General features: G+C 37.8%; 1 protein-coding gene across 1 annotated transcript; it reads right to left on the bottom strand.

Annotated features, from left to right (window-relative positions):
• Positions 1–9,693: 9,693 nt before the first annotated feature.
• PRL (prolactin) lies at positions 9,694–15,639 on the bottom strand. The gene is made up of 5 exons (XM_066545074.1): positions 15,612–15,639; positions 13,895–14,076; positions 13,399–13,506; positions 11,793–11,972; positions 9,694–9,885 (listed from the first exon to the last, which is right to left on the bottom strand). The coding sequence occupies exons 1-5, from the start codon at positions 15,637–15,639 to the stop codon at positions 9,694–9,696; spliced, it is 690 nt and encodes a 229-aa protein (XP_066401171.1).
• Positions 15,640–17,926: the final 2,287 nt, after the last annotated feature.

Genomic DNA, 17,926 nt, shown 5'->3' with positions numbered 1-17,926 from the left:
TGCTTCTTGTTCACTATAGGGGCTGCACCTGTTCCTTCACTCTGTGGCCACTCCTGGTCTTCTCCTCCTGAGTGCCACTCCACGAGGCTGGACACTACACTTCCATGCTTGTTATCAATGTGCATGACTGAAGTGGCATTTTCATATTGGAATACAGTCAAGGCCCCTTAAGCGGAGGGTTGCAAGTGTGAGAGAGAGATATGTTATTCCCTAATGGCTTATTACCATCCCATTTGCAATTCAGATCAGCTCTAAATTGACTGAAATTTTTAAACACATAGCAGGCAGTTTAAACTAATGATTGTCTGGAGGTTCACATCTGACACTAGCTAAGCTTCTGCTCAAAACAAATTGCAAATAATTCCTTCCTTAGAGTCAAAATGTCACTTTTTTACACAGTGCATTGTTGCCAGATTTTGTCAGTTTCATGGAAAGAAAAGCCACAGCAAACCCCACAAAAAACTGCTGAACGTTCTGAGTTAGACAGCCAGGTGGCACTGGTGCTGGTCCCCACCCCCCCTTATTTGCAATAATTTTTATGTGTGCATGGATCCCTGTAGCCTGATGGAAAATCCTCCCCCCTGCTCCAATTCCCACCACCCCTCAGCCTGCACCATGTGCCCTGGGGGCAGCAGCAGGAGGCCCGAGCTCCCAAATAACCCTCGCAGGGAGTGGGATGCCTTGGCCACCAGCATCTCTGTCCCCAGAGCTGCCAGGGTGAATGTTGGACTCCCCTTCAATGCAGGCACCCTGCCTTGTCCCTCCCCCCTGTTGCCAGCTTGCCTAGGCCCACAGAGTGCAGTTTCAGCCACAGTGCTGAAGGTGAGGGTGGCTGTGGTGTTTTGTAGGGACGATGATCACTACATGGACTGATGGACAGTGCTGACCCTTGTGCTCCTCACTGAAAAATGCCCAGTGCTGGCACAGAGCTGCAGATATGCCTTTCTACATCTCCAGGGCCTTTCTTCAGGCCCTGGAGATGTAGAAAAGTGGGCTTAATCCTTCATTGTTTCTGTTTTTCAGTACCTTGCAATGGGTGCTTAAAGCAGTATTTCAGAGTTTGAGTTTAATTCCACCAGGATTTCAAAGTCTTTAAGTTTGATGATGATAAAAAGGGAAACTCTTGAAAAATATCCAGTGGGGTGGAAAGGGTTTGTTCACTTTGTGCTTGAAATTGAGTTTCCCTTGAAAGAAATACCCCATCTGAAGGGACTTGCTGGAGAAATCTTAGAAACTTACAACTCCATATAACTAAATGCAAATAGAGAAGGATCTGCTAATTTCTAGAGAGAAAAATTTTATCTAGAGAGAAAAATAAAATCCACTTTTCTTTGATGGAATCCTTGTGTATTTCTGCTTTTTAGAACCTAGCCAAAGGGATAAGGTTTGGGTCAGTCTCTCTTTACCCACAGTGTTACTGGGTCAGCTGTTTGTCAGATGTTACTTGTACGTCTGCATTACTTAGATGAATTGTGGCTCTTTGTGAACTCCAGAAAAAGGCTTGTTTTTCAAAAATTATGACAATGTTCATCACACTTCTTCTTGCTATTTATATTTTCATTTTGAACTGTGTATTAGTATACTTTGCACAACATTTCATTTCTCAAAAGCTTTTGCATAGCTCATACTTAATGTTTTCTCGGTCTCTTCTCTCACTGAGGAATATTTCTTGAACTGTTGCTAAAATGGTAGTTTGATGGAAATTTTCTCATGAGAGAAAGTATGGTGATTATCTACTGAAATTGTAATTCCACTGAAAATTTTCATTTTCTTGCTGAAAAGTGTGAATCCAGAATGGATTTCAATCTACACATGGGAAGCAATCCTGAAACGTTGTTTGATTGGCTTGATTTAAGAATGTCTCTGTATTTGTGAGGAAGTACAAACTGAAACCAAATGAAAGGGCTTTTCTTTGCTAAATGTCATCTTTCCAACTATATGATCATTGCATGTGAAAAATTGCTTCTTTTTTTTTTTTAAGGAGATGGTAAATATAAAAACCCCCATTTCTTAAGCTTTTCTTAACTTTGTGATCTTTTTGGGAATATCTACCTGCTTGAAATTAGCTCTAGGAAAGAGGTGCATATGTGTTACATTTTCCTTATGCCTTCAGTATGTGCAGTTGAAATGTGATATACTTTGCATTTAACAAAAAACAGCAACAACAAAGAAAAGAATCAGGTTACAGATTATGTATATGGATTAGTATAAAATAAGTTTCTGCTTTCAAAATAACCTTATAAGTGCCACCTCCTCCCACTATATACATCTATTTTGTTGGAGAGTAAATTTAAATGCAGTTTGCCCAGCTGCAATTAAGTATATGTAATAGAAGTATTGCTGATTGATTTTAAGGTTATAACTCAAACAAAATTATCTTTCATCTCTGAGGCATGAAAAACCACTTTTCATCTTTTGATTTGCTGGAGGGAAGGAATACCATCCAGAGGGACTTTGATAGGCTTGAGAAATGAGCCCATGAAAACCTCAGGAGGTTCAACAAGCCCAAGTGCAGAGTCCAGCTCCTGGGTCACAGCAATTCCCAGCATAAATCCACCCTGGGGGAAGAATGGATTTAGGGCAGCCCTATACAGAAGGACTTGGGGATACCGGTGGTTAAAAAATTGAATATCAGCTGGCAATGTGCACTTTTAACCCAGAAAGTCAATCACACTCTTCATCAAAGGAAGTATGGCCATCAGGTTGCGAGAGATGATTCTGTCCACTCTACTCTGCCCTTGTGAGAGGCCACCTGGAGGACTCACTCCAGTTTTTGGGTGCCCAGAATCAATACTGTTAGAGCCGATCTAGAGGAGGGTCATAAAAATGATCTGCTGGCTGGAGGACCTCTCTATGAAGAAAGGCTGTGAAAGCTGGAGCTGTTTAGCCTGAAGAAGAGAAAGTTCCATACTGATTGACAACAATAAGAGAACTTATTGTTGTCAATCAGTATATAAACAGAGTGTCTTGTCCTGTTGTGACAAGGGACAACAGTTTTAGACTGGAAGAGGGTAGATTTAGATCAAATAAAAGGAGGAAAAATTAAAACTAGGGTGGTGAGATGCTGAAACATTGCTTAGAGAAGCCACAGATGCTCCATTATCACAAGTGTTCAAGGTCAGGTGGAATGAGGCATTAAGCAACCTGATCTAGAGAATTTCCCAGTCCATCCTAGGGGAGGTTGACAAGATGATCCTTCCAACCCAGACCATTTAGCGATTCTACGATTCAGTGCCTGCTTTGGAGGTGTTTCTTGACCATCTCTCCAAACATGAAGTACATGCACTACCATTCTACAGCTTTGCTCTGCTCTTTGCCCCAGTGAGATTTATGCCATGACAAAAAAAATATATTAGGCCAAGACAGTATTCATAATCTCTTTGATAAAAAGGCTATACCAGTTATGGCACGGCTTGATATTAAGGTGATGTGCACAGTATAAATAATTACACACGTACCCTTTCCCTCTCACAGGAGTAGTGTAGCTTTTTTTTAATTTCAGAGTTATGACATGCACAGGAAGGGTTTTCTAGAGGACCAAAAGCATCTTGTGAAGCAGTGCTATTATCTAACACTGTATTAAAAGCTTCAAGACTTATTTTGGTATTAGTCTCTTTGTCTTATATTCCTCTAAGCATTTCTTTCACTTAGATGGAATCTCAAGTGAAAATAAAAATAAATGGGTATCCTAACCTTCTTGAAAACCATTTCTGATCCTTTTGCTTTACATTTTTTATGGTGCCATACATCAAAAGCTAATCTCTCAATAAACTCAGCCTGTGCATTGCACTTTCTTCCATCACATGGCCCTTGAGAGAGCATGAGAGTATTTGCTAATACCATGAGGTATTTTCTAGTACGAGATGATAAAGAACAGAATCCTTTTTTTTCTCACTTTTATGCGACAAGGACACAGAAGAACAAATTCCTTGCAAATAACACAAAAAACCACTTTAAAGAAATGCTGAGCTGCTTATTGCATTAACATTGACATGAGGACCCATGGTCTCTATTGCATGGGCCTCATAAAGATGCCATGCAAATCCAATCAATTCAAGTACCTTTTGTCATATTAAGTTATAGTACATGTGCTGTAGATCCAGGATGTTGGAACATCCAAAAGATTCTGAGGCTTTAGTTAGGCTTGGATAATCATCAAAAGCTTGGAAAGTTTTTTGTGTTATATGAACTATTTTTATCCGTGAAATCAGGCTGGAAATCTCCCAAGACTGGGTCCTGGGGAAGATTATTGTTATTTCAATCATCTGGCTAAAGAAAGAGCCTATTGTCATGTGTGATTATTGGCCTAATCCTGCAAACCATGCACAATGTTTTCAAACATGAAGTCAGTAAAGGTAAGCACATTAATATCTATATATATATTCCAGGAGCTATTTCTACTTTAGCAAAAGAGTGAAAACACTGGCAGAGACACAAGCTAATGTTGTGTACCACACTTTCCTACTTGTTAGAATTATAAATAAACAGAGCAGGGCCTTGTTGGGAAGGGATCCTTTTTTCTTCTGCCTTAGCATACAGTAACAGCGAGTTGGTTGATGACTGTGGGTCTAGAAATTCTGGTAATAATGTTAAATATATAGTATTCTTATTTGACACTGCTGGAGGGAGGTACTCATCTTGATAGAGAAAAACACTCCATTATTGAATGGGAATATTTTTAGAGTTAGTTATTTAGTGCATGAATCAATTCTTATTCATTGAAGGCACATGCATGTTGCCCAGTCAGTGTTTGCAGACTCCTCTGCAAGATGTGGTATATGGTTCAGCTTCTTTGATATACTAGAGTGAGTGCTCTCAGCATTTTGATGACTCACACTGTCACTTGTGAATTAATAAGTGATCTGAGCTCTTCAGTGTAATGAACCCTATCATTTATTAAAAAAGGGAAAACTGTTCCTGTAATTAGTGTGGTGATGTTTGATAAGAAAATTTTGTTTTTGAGGGACTATTATTATTAAATATTGTCAGTAAATATTGTTCATTTTTATGCTTGGTGAAGCACTTTCTGGTAGCTGACTTGATGAAATTTAGTGAAGAATTTGTGGTAAAAGTGTTCTTTAAGAAATTTTGCCTACTATATTATAATTTTTAAAATATTAAAATATTGAGAATTTTGAAAAGGTGGGAATTTGCAGAAAAGGGTTCTGTCCAAGACATGTCTTCCTAAACCCCAGAATGTTAGCATGGGATTTGTGGATGATTAAAAGGGCATGAAAAAGAATAAGTAACAATGTAAGAAACATGGTCTTTTACTTCCCTCAATGCACATTAAAATTGTAGATTGGAAGGTGGGCTCTGTATCCTTCAAAATGACCTTGCATTTTTTGTATGTTCCAAAAGTCAAATGGGACAACTCTCTGAATTCTTATTTTTTTTCATCAAAAATAAGGACAGTTTGTACTGTTTTCACTGTATGGAAAAAAAGATATAATTCAGAGGACATTAAAGTGCCATTGCTTGTCCGTTTTTATTTACTCCCCATAGCTGAATGTGGGAAAGGAAACGAAAAATCACCATGAAAAGATGCAATTGAAAAAAATTTTTTTAGTATATAGTTATGGGGGAAATATCCAAATACAGCTTTAAAATGCCAATAATAAAAAATATTGTTAAAATGCTATCTGGTAATCATTGAATTGTTTGGAGGGAAAAAAGTTGGAAAACCATGGCTGACACTTCTACTGTTTTCCAAGAATGATGTTGAATTTAGCCTCATTCCTTAAGATGGAAATGAACATGAAAAATTTCAAAAGAGCATCATTACATTTCATGTTGGTTTTAAACCCTTTTTAGTGCTTAATGTAAACCTGTGTGTAGTCAATCTTAAATTTCAGTTGAATTGAGCATTGAGGCTCAACATCAGATTTCAAGATTTAGCAAAGTGATTTACAAGTCATTAAAAGGTTGTGACAGAAATAGTCATATATGTTAACAGCTTTACAGATCAGCAAACCCGGTAGTTTCAGTGAGAATGTGTCTGCCTGTGATGTTATTCCCATGCACTGGATTTTTTTTAGTGTATGGATCTGTACATAAGTATGATTACTGAGTTTACATTTCTGACATAATTGGTTGCTTGTATAAATTTCATTTATAATAAGCAGACTCTGTTTAAAACGTAGCCCCCAGAGAATTTCTGTTGTTCAGAAATAAAATTTAGATGATATGTGGTTTTTACACTGTGAATCCCTTGTTATCAGAATTGTGGATTTTCTTTGAAGTTATATTATAAAGGTCAACTCTATTGTACAGATGAGTTGCTATGCTATAGACAAAACACTGGAGGTTTTTTGTAGGAACTCAAATGAAAAAGAGGAAAAAAAAAGGATGATAGAAAGATTATCACATTATTAGTTAAGCAGCAGATTCCAAATGACACATACTGTCAATAAAATCTTCCCTTTCTGGCTTTAAATCATCCTCAAAATATTCTGTTTGCTACAGTGGTTACCTATCATCCTAGAGTCTAGAAACACACATGAATAGCAAGTCAAATTTCTATTTTGTGGATCTATGCTGCACTGTTGAGTTCAGTGATAAATGCTCTCAGTGAGCAAAAATTGGCTTAAACTTCCTACCATTTAGACTTCATGTCACAAAGTGTTATCTTAAATTTAGTGCCATCTATGGGAGTGTGAATATGACTTCAAAAGAGGATAGAACCTATATTTTGGCTAAATGGACCTTTCCTTTCCATTCCTGTCACCATGCAATCTTAAATGAATAGAAGTAAAGATAAGAACAAATTTTTAAATATGGCAAATTTGGGCATTGAATAAATAATTAGAAAACTAGGTATTTTGTGAAGTAGCCAGAAGTTAATACACTTGGAAAAAGTGCTCATAGATATCAGTTTCTTTTACTTAGAAAGAGCATGCTTGTTTTCAGTTCAGTTTTATATAATATAAGAGTTTGGCTATGTAATTTCTTGTTGGACAAAAGACAATAGTTGCTCAGGACTTACAAACACATGCTAATTAACAAAAAGTTAGAATCATAGAGTCATAGAAATAGACTGGTTTGGAAGGGCCCTTAAAGATCATCTTTAGATAAAGAGCCCATCCCCTTGTGGTCAGGGATACTTTTTGCTAGACCAGGTTGCTTAGAGCCAGCCTGGCCTTGAGCACTGCCAAGGATGGGGCATTCACAACATCTCTGGGCAACCTGTGCCAGTACCTCACCACCATCACAGTGAGACATTTTTCCTAGTATCTATCTATTAATATTAAGGTAAGTATGTGTTTTTCCTACCAGCAGCTCTAAGAAATAGATTTTCCAATTGAATTGTGGCTTGAACATTCAGGATCTGAACGGTATGTCCATGGCAGGGCACTTCACAGGTAGGTGTAGCTCCGAATGTGTTCATGGGCTTCTATGTCTCTCTGTCTCTGTTACAGCTGTGATGACTCAGAATATTAACCAGATCACTTTTTAATGCTACTTTAGTTAAGCAGCTGCAAAACAGATAGCTTTTCAGTTCTTTAGATTCTTTTTTTTGTCATCCTCTTGTATCTTTCCTTATGAAATTAAAAAACCTCATTATTGTGCTAAAATAGGCTATATAAAGCCAGTGCATGCAAGTTTTAAACAGTTGTTTTAGCACTGTAATTTTTAAGCAGTTAATGAAAGTCATTGTTTTAGATCTAGTCATATAAGTGTAAAATTATGAATGTCTACCCTATTAATCAAGTTGCTTTTGAATTCTAAAGAGATTCTGAGGTAGGAGTTTGCTCAGTGAGGCATAATTGTTTTTCCAGCTCAATACAGACTAGTCCCATTATTCATGTTTTCTTTTCAATAAGAACTCACACTGTAATTCTAAGCACTTATGATAATTACAAAGGACATATTTTCTTTTTCTTTTTCTTTTTTTTCCTTTCCTTTAAAATGCTTCCTTTTCCCCCTTCCATTGGCATTATAACAAAAAACAGAATATTAAAACCATTTTAAATTCTAGTTGGGACACTTGCATTTTGCCAGGCAAATTTTACCCATTCTCTTCCTTGACTGTGCTGTACAGCTGTGTGTTGTTAAACTGCTGTTTCATACGCCCCAGGTTTTGTGCATTTCAGAGCTTAAGAAATATGTCAATTGTGCCTGTCCTACAAGGAATTTGCTTACTGTAAGGGTGATTTTTTATAGATTAAAATTTGGCTTAGTGTATACTTATCCAGAGAAAGCCCGAGGCAATCAATGATTGAAAACAAGAAGAGATTAAGAGGCCATTATATGTATATATACACAATTAGAAATGCAAGTATCATCGTGTTCTTGGAGAAATGGCTAAAATGAGACCTTCCTAGCCGTTGGTATTGTCTAATCTCTTACGTCATTACCAATTATGGCTGTGCTTATTCTGCTATGGTAATGAAAGGTTCAGCCCTCAAACCCATCTTCTCTGGTGCTTCACTCTTCCTCTGAGCTGAATCCAACCTGGAGCAATGCAGCATGCTTGTCTAGTGGGAAGACAACTAACTCCAGGAAGAGCTGATTTGACATTAAGCTCCTGTTTGCTGAAACTGTGTGATGAAGCCAAGGCTGAGTTTATTTATTGCATACAAAGACAACATAAAGGTGTGGTCTACGGTCAATGGCTTCTATTGCAATTTGGCTTCTTACTTCCTGTGTGACTGTAAGCCAGATTTTTTTCAAAAGTAGTCAATTGTTTTGATATTTACAAATTTTCAATGTGTAACCATAGTGTTTTCAAATGAGTGCCCTAAAAACTTTTTGACTCAGCCCAAAGTGAATGGAGACACATTGGGTTTAGCACAAAAGACACCTCAGCTCAGCTGGTGCCTTTTTATGGCTTCAAAATTCTCCAAGTAACTGCAACCACCACATTGCTTGGGAGGAATGTGAAAGGTAGATGGCTATGATATGAATGCCTATCATTGCCTTTTGAGACCTAATGAAACCAGTTGGTTCCTTTGCTCTCAAGATAGTTACCTCAAATATAATGAAGCTTCCCTTGGAAATGCCTTTTCTCATCAGTAGAGATGTAAATATATCTGTATCTCTGTCCTTAAAATACTGGATGTGTCTTCTCTCTCCGTGAATTGCATGGGGAATCAAAGGCTGTGTTAGCCAGGTTGGATTTCTTAACCTTCCTCTCCCCTGTGCTGACAGATTTTGTACCGAGTAAAAGAGTTGATAAAAGCAGACTGGATTTCAGACAAAAATTTCACTTTAGGGTAGTTTGGTGTGATTAATCTGCCTTTTTATGTCCATGCTTTTTGTTTCCTCCCTTTTTGGAGAGGGTGTAAAGACCAATGCAAGTAAGAAATCCTGTCATCAGTAACGAGATTGAGATCCCAAAAGAGAAGCTACTGTTAAAGGTATACACCGTGCAATCTATTTTTTATTCACTGATATCACCCAGTGTTACATTCTTCTGGATTGGAGAAGATTTCTATTTGCATCTGCATCCTGTTTATCACTGAAATGCTGCTAGGGGGGGAGATTAGACAGAAAAGTATATTCTTGTCATACAAGTGGTTGGTAATATTTTAAAGCACCAACACATGCTAATTGTTGCAGCCAGAATTCATACAAACACTCTTGAAAGTTACAGATGATACAGATTCTGCACAGTGTGTGATTTTCATAAAGTGGAAAAGCATCAAGAACACACGATGAATGACTCCAGTACATGCTGAGGCCCATGACTACTCAACAGTTGTTGTCGTGGATTAGGCGGCACTTCAAAACCTTGAGATAGTTGTCAATTTTGTGGGAATCTCGGCGGAGGCAGTGCAGCAGGTTGTAAAAGGCAAAGAGTCTGGAGTCTTCATCAGCAAGCTGCAGGGATGGAAGTCCATCCCACGGAGTGTAAATCTCATTTTCGACCTCCCCAGAGTGAACCTAAATACACAAAGTGGTATTAATAGTAAATGATAGTGAGCCTGATTGGATGTAGAAGGCAGAATTTAAAATACTGTCCATGAAGAATGTTAGTGTATGGCTTCTAACGTGCTTCCTGTTCAGGCTCACGTTATTCTGTACAATGTTCTATATCTTCATTCAGATTTTGAATGAATTTTTCAGATTTTTCAGTTTATTTTCCTAAAACATGTGAAAAGCATAACTGTCTCAGTAGTGTTTTAAGAGAACTAGTGTATTAACCAGTATTCAAGGAAACCTGACTTTGCAGAAAAATCAATCCTTCCTTCATGCTTGGACTCATCAGGGACATCTCTCTTTGGCTCCCGCCACCTTCAAAACCTTGTTAAAACTCGTTCTTAGAAGTTGTTTGTGTGCAACAAACAGATTAGTCTCAGCCCTTATCAGAAAAATCTCTCAATAATACATACTCAGAAATAGTGGCTCCATCAAGAAAAAAAAATAAAGCTGAGTCATACAATGACTTCTAATGTTAGAAAACTACATGTGGGAACACATGTATTGAGTTAGGATCTGAGGTGAAGATTAGTTTAGGTCTCCTTGTTTGAAGACAATCATTAATTTTCTCTTGTCACATAAATCTACCTTTCATAGCAGGAAGGAAGTCTGTGCCTATTGATTCTTGTGCACCATTCTTATTTCACACAAGTCATGCTTTGAAAAGACATATAGGAGAGTATCTGTGGAACTGCTATCATTCAGTTTAAGCAAAAGGCAAAAAAAAATAGACCCACTATGACTTAAAAATATGGTTTGACACTAATGAATGAGGCAATCTTATCTCTTTCTGTAAATAATGTGAATGAGAAGGTGGTGACAGGGCAACTGGAGCAGCACCTGACTTCTTATTCTTATCTTGGACCCTCAGCTGTGCCCTTTTTACACATGGATGTGTGATAGAGATGTATTTGATTACACTGATAAATGTATTTGTAGCCTGGATGGTATAAGGTTTCTGAGTGAAGAGACACCTAACTGAAAGAGAGACCTTGAGTGATCTAGTGGAAAGTGGTGGATACAGTGATGGTGACACTCTTTGTGCTGTTCAGCTGCTCAGAGCAGTGAACTCAGAACCTCTTGTCAACATCTAACTCACTGACAGAATGATAAATTCGCCGACTAACAGAGGCCCCTTTAAAAATAAACAAGCGAGAGCTGGCTTTGTTCAGGAAAGCTTTCAATCAATTAGTGGCAACAAGAGCTATTCAAGTATGGGTTTTGTGAGACAACAGCCTTGTTGTCTAAACTCACAAGTATAGGGGGAGCCAAGTCAGACACAGAGTCCAGAGGAATCAGTGTGGCGTGAAAAGAGAAATGAAAGATATCAAGGTTACTTTGTATGCCACATCTTTGCAATAGCCCAGACTCACAGAGCTGTTTTAAACACAGTATCTGTTTCCAAGACCTCTGCATAATACCTATTTGTATACAGATCCATATAAATATGCTGAAACACACACACACACATACACACACACACACACACATATATATATATATATATGTATAAATATGTACATATGGGAAAAATGGGGATGTATCCTTAAACAATCAGGATTGCAGATTGAAAATTCTCAGAGATAGAATGACCATAGCCAGTCCTGATAATTACAACTTACCCTGAAGCATAACTGGGAGGGTCATGGGTTATTCTATGACAATCATATCACATTGTCTCTTTATAAATTGCAAGTTAGCAGAAGAAATCTGAAAGAAGAAAACTGAAAAGATCTCAGACTAAACTACTTTGTCTCCCTTTTTTATCTTCACATCTATTGCTTCCTTTCATATTCCAGGTAGGGAGAGCCTATCAGTGTATGTGTCTTCCTTAAAGCAATTGGCTGGAAGGGTGTTAAGGACTGACTTACCCGCCCAACTATTTTCTCCATTCCTTCTAGAAGTCGCTTGTTTTGTTCTTCAATCTCCACAGCCTTCCAGAGAATGGTTTCTGGAGCTTCTTTGATTCTTTGTACTTCAGAGGCCAGGTGGATCAGGGGATCATTCCAGGAACGCAGAACTCCCAGAATTAAATTCAGTAGGTCTTCATGCTGCACACCCATAGTAAGAGAAGGTGATTAAAAGAAGAAAGCTAATTCTGGTAAAATTAGAAGGCATTTAGAGCACTGTCGTCAGACATTGTGATTTAGGAACTTATTCCAGGATCTATCAGAAATGTGCCCTATAGCCCTGTCTTAGATACCTCTGTGCAATTGCATTTTCGAAGTTTGCCGTTGGTGTCATCACATTTTACAATATTTGTGTGAGCCATTCTGCAGTGGAAAATATCATTTGAATACTCTCAGCATTAAAAACTAGCAAGCATAACTATGTCTCATCTCTGTGAAAGGAAACCCAGAGCTCCTTATCTGATTTTTGATGAATGTTTTAAAATCCACTGATTATTTTTATATATTTTTTTTTAATTTAGTATTGACTGGAAGGTCCACATTATGGTAAACCACCAAATAGCTTTTATTACCTCTACATAACTCATCTGTCCTCCCTTTTGAACAACAGTGCTTCCAGTAGTAGCTCTCTGGTTTTAAAAATTGTCCTTTTTTGTGGGCAATAGGAATTCATCAAGCCTACGGTTAAGATCATGGCAGTATTAAACCTTTTCTTCTTTCCTAGATGCACAACCCAGGGCTGTGAATTCTATTGCTCCCACAAGAGTTTCTTAATGACACACTAAGAAGCTGGTGATACTGTGAAATTATGAAGATATCACCACCACCATTAAACTCATAGAGATTTTGCTCTGGAACAGCTCCATTTTTAAAGTTCTGCTTATTTTTTTCTCCAGAGAATTTTCAAATGATATCTGTGAGGGTAGACTGAATGAGATAATCTTCACTAAAGTTTACAATTATTATAAATTATGTAGGTATGCAGCGTGTTTCTATTTACACATATTTTGCAGATTTTCACACTAGAGTCTTTGTATTTGGATGATGATATGACCACTTTAGCCCACTGGTAACAGAAAGAATATCTATTCAATGTTTTTTTAGTAATGTCACTGTTTTGAGTTACTGGAAAACTCTTTACCTCTGTCTATATACAGCAATGTGTTCTTATGCTTGTAAATACATTAGCTGTGTATAAGATGTTTTAAGAGAATGTTTAAAGGTTGTAGTGTTCTCAGCACTGCACAAACACTGTAACTGGCATTGCTCCATGAGGTTGTATTTTAATTGGAATTAAGACACAGTACCATACAGGAAAAGGAATGGATGATGAAAGTCATTGGTACTTATATGTGCTGTATGGTTTGTGACTTAGTATCTGCAAATGTTAAATCAACTTTGGCTTTTTGGTGCTTTCCTCTTCCTGGCTTTTTAATTCTGATTGAGTTGATCTCCCTCTCACTCTGAAAGACTGAGTATTATGTAAATCTCTCACTATTCTGCAACCCTCCTTCCCTGCCTTCCCCTGCTCTGTCTTACACTGAATTACACTGGAAGTGGGACTTACATGAATCTGCTGAGCCTGCTCCTTATCTTCAGGAGTGGTTAAGGACGCAGTGTGGCAGCTGTTGACAGCTTTTGCAATGAAACCCCGGCCCTGGGCATAGCGTTCATCCTGCAGATCAGCATGGACAGGTGTTATTAAGGCAGAAAAGAAAGAGCTTCAGCTCAAACACTGTGCTAGCTAATTGTTGTTCCATAGCTTTTATCACTGCTTTTATGCTGTAAAGGTCAAAAGTTTCTGGTGAGTCTCTAGAGTGGAACTGGCACCCAGCAAAAACAAAAGCTCCACAGATGAAGAATGATGGAAAAATGGCATCTTTTAATAGAAGTTCTGGGGATCTTAGCAACATTCAGGACTACATACCAATTTGGTCACCATTGGGACTTTCACCAGACAGCAGTCATACTTGTTTACTTATTATATGTTGACATATGTTTGTGATTAAAAAATATTAAATTGCAATTTTATATTTTCTTGCTCTCAGGAAAAGACTACTTACAAATTCATTGAACATTTCCGAAGAGAGATAGTGAATGTAGTGTGAAAGTTTAACTGCTCGGTCAAAAAGCTCTTCAAGGGAAAGCTGGCAATTGACAGATCCATTGGGGCAGATTGGCATAGAGGTCACTCCTTCCTTTGTCAGAAGCATGTGGGACACCAGAAGGGCTGCCAGCAACAAACCTGTTCAAGTTTAAAACATGGTGAAATGGGCACACATTGACTTGCAGGTGTATTTAGAAGCAGCTGTCAGAGGCAGATGCTGGGTGATTTGGGTTGTGCTGTCACACGGCTCAGAGTACCCTTCGTGCTGGTTGCTCCAGCAGTTCGGGACAGACACACTGTAATTCTATAATTCTTTTATCCTTCCTCCCCTCTATCATGCTGATGGTATAGCAGAGCCAGTTACAGAGTTTGAGGAGACATGGTAATCTGTGTTGCAGTGTACAGTGTATTCTGAAGTCTCTTACTACGTGTCTGGCTTTATAACAGAGTCATAAACAGAAGAAAAAACAAATCAAACTTCTTCACAGTGCAAATATAGATACATATTTATATTTACACAGATATATAAGTTTGGAAAATAGATTGGTCTTTTTTTTGTTCTTTCTTTCTTTCTTTCTTTCTTTCTTTCTTTCTTTCTTTCTTTCTTTCTTTCTTTCTTTCTTTCTTTCTTTCTTTCTTTCTTTCTTTCTTCTTTTTTTTTTTCTTTCCCTCCTCCTCGTCCCAGACGTCCTTTTCTTCTTGCAAACATTTGGAGTTAAAATTAATTTTTGTGGGAGGGTGGTTAGGTCACTCTTAAGGCTGTGATTGTCCTGGGAATTCCTTCAAAAGATTTCCAGCAGCTGTGCTTCTTTGCTGTTTAGAGTTTAACCCTAAGTTTCCTACTTCTAAGAAATCAGTGACAGTTTTTGTCTTTTCTCCTGAGCTTCTGAAACTCATATAGAGGACTTCTCATTATCTAAAGCATCTGCTTAAAGCTTCTCATGTTAACTTAGCAGAGTTAAGTTTTTTGTTCAGTGAAATAAAATATACAGAGAAAAGCAATGGCAAATAATTAAAATATTTGGTAAATGAATGTACTTGTTCTGAGACTTTTACTTCTGGAAATTGATGTATTACCTATATTGGTTGACTAGACTTATTTAAAATGCTCAATGATAGTGTGCTTCATAAATCAGCAAAACTATCCCTAAGGATGTCACGTGATAAATTTCTTTCTAGGTCTACATTAAAAAAGGTGGATTTACACAATAATGAAGTAAGCTCTCCTCCTCCCCCATAAGCAAGGTACATGCTGGATGCTGCATTTAGGAAAGTACTCTAAGGAATACCTTTGTGAAAACCTGAGACTTGTTGGCTTGGAAAGTCGATGAACATTTTGAAAAAATTAATTTCAAAATTACCTCATCACCTCTAGATTTGTGGGTAATGACATCTAGTCATAACCTTCTGAGTGGTGCAGCAAACCAGTCCAGATTCAAACTTTCACGTGCAGGTGTGACACCCCTCAAGCCAATTTTTTTGTGACACCACCCAATGCAAAGGAACTCTTAGAAGACAAAAGGCATCAAGCTCCTTTCTTCAGGCTTTGCCCTTTCTGGAAAATTATGTGGCTGGAAGACCTCAGTTTTTAGATCTGTTACATTTCATATGCTTCCTAATTCAGTCGAAATGGAAAGAAGTATAAAAATTAATGTTGAATGTCAAAATCTTACCTTTCAGTGAAGCCCCCCTCGTGTTCATGGTCGGCATCCTGGATGATGACTTTCTCTATCAGAAAGACACCTCAATGCTTGCTGCTATTCTCCACACATACCACTTTTATATACACCATCCAGGGTCCATTTTGCATACATTCAGCAGGTTGTGGAGTATGCCTCGATAATTACAAACATCAAATTGCCTTTCTTCCACATTCATATTCACTATTTTTTGGTTTTTTTTTTTTTTAATTTTGGCTGTGAGGGGGAATTTCATTAATAAGTTGAGCTGTGGGATCCCAAGTATGATTGAATGAAGAGATTGCCAATATTTTGCCCTTAATGAGGTGAAAATGCCATTGATCTTGGAAATCTCCAGTTCTGAGACACATATTCTCAATCTTTCTAGCCTGCTGTTCCCACTCCCCATGATAGTCTTCTCACCTGTCCTTCTTGCTTCAGCCATCTAAGCTTGCTTGCATGAAAATTCTGGCTATTTGTGGGAGGCAAACAGTAGTTTACAGTACCCTCATTGAGAGAAATAGCATAAATTGAGCAGAAATTTATCCAGAGTAAAGGGAACTGAGGCTCCTGGAAAGACAGGTCACTCTCTGTAAGATTGTAGATATGACAGTCATGGTCAGCTAAAAAGTATATTACACAGCACAAATCTTGGTATAATTGATCCTCTGTCTGAGAGATGTTTAGAGAAATAGGCTGAGTTTTTGTATTAAATAAAGGAAAAATTTAGAAGAATCGAAGAGGTAGAAGTTATATATTTACTGCTTAATCTGAAATGTCTCATGAATAAGTTAGCATTGTTTAAAAAAACAAACCCAACCTCAACAAAACCATGAAATTATTTTCTATAGTCAAAAACCCTCTGCATAAAAGATGGGCATTTCCACCACATGCAAAACATGTGCTGTCGTCAGCAGTGAGGTTTGTTCTCGGTTCTGATGCATCTGTGGTAAGCTGCAAACCAGCCTGAGCAGGTTGGCCCTGTTTTCTTCTTGTGTGAGGCTCATCTGCATGAATATGTTAGCAAATATATAACCTTTCATCTGTTTTTCAGGTCCATTTACCCGCGGAGAAACTTTCCAAATTAGATGGTCATGATGAATAAGGTATACAGTGTTAATGAATTTTCTTGCCTTTAGACAACTTGTTTCATACCTGTGGAATGGGTATACATGCAACCCAGAATCCTTCATTATTTCAGGATTCTTGAAGTAATGATGAACAAGAGAGAAGAAAGGCTAAGCATTTAGGGAAGGCATTCCTTGGGAAACAAGATACTTCAGCAATAAACCAGAACCAGCAACAGATGGTCTACCTTTGCTAAATTCTAGGATTTTTGCTAGAACAGTTTGTTCTGCTTAGAGGCTGCACCTTTACTGGAAATTGAGGTTCTGCTGAGTAAATGAAGCAGTTGTTGTCTTCAGCAGGAAAAGTGGCAGTTTGATGAAGGCAGTAATATTAGAATGGAACCGCAGCAAAAACTCTAGCACGGATGGTAGAAAAAACTGCTGTCTTCTAAACTGTGGTTAATGGCTTATGAGCTTGATTTAATTCAGCTTCATTTGAAAACCTGCCCCAGTAAGATTACGGGTGAGACTGAACAAACCTGGTATCTTACATTAGAAGAGTCCTGTGAATTAGATGAATGAACAGTTCTCAACCCACCTGTTGCTCTTTCATTCACTAATCTCATTTTCTTGGCATTTTGAGGGTTTGGTGGTGGGGCCAAAATAAGGCACTGAGTTAATTAATACTGGGGACTAGATAATAAAGGCAACAGGTAAACTCCCTAGTCTGTCTTTCTGTTTTTGGACAGGGAGGCTTCTCTGAGGCCTGATGGCATCAGCTGAAGTCAATATCCTCATATGACTTAGCTTGGAGGATAACCTGCCCCTTGCTGTGTAAAAGTAGACAAGCACCTTAAATGTAGATGACAAGAGAGTGGTTTATTTGAAATCACTGCATGATGTTTTATTTGAAATATTCTACCACAAAATTATACAATTTAATTTTCTCTTGCACCTTTCATCCTCAAATACTCTCCAAACATGAATGGATTAAAATTGTCAGCAATCAAGAATCATAGGCTGGGGAGAAGACACTCTCTATAAAATAGATAAGTATAAAGGTGAAGTTCTTTTACCAGGTGTGAGAACTGACATAGAGGTTAAGTTTATTTGTGTCTGCACAGGAAGTCTTGAGGGAAAAAAGAAAATAAAATTCCTGATTCCCAGGCCTGCACTTTAAGTGAAGAACATAATTTCCTCCTAGTACTAAAGATGAAAAAAAAAGACGAGAGAAAGAAAAGA

The sequence above is a fragment of the Molothrus aeneus genome, chromosome 1 (assembly GCF_037042795.1).
Source record: "Molothrus aeneus isolate 106 chromosome 1, BPBGC_Maene_1.0, whole genome shotgun sequence".
NCBI lineage: Eukaryota > Metazoa > Chordata > Aves > Passeriformes > Icteridae > Molothrus > Molothrus aeneus.
Note: the sequence above shows the minus strand (reverse complement) of the source record. Positions and strands in the feature narration are given on the sequence as shown.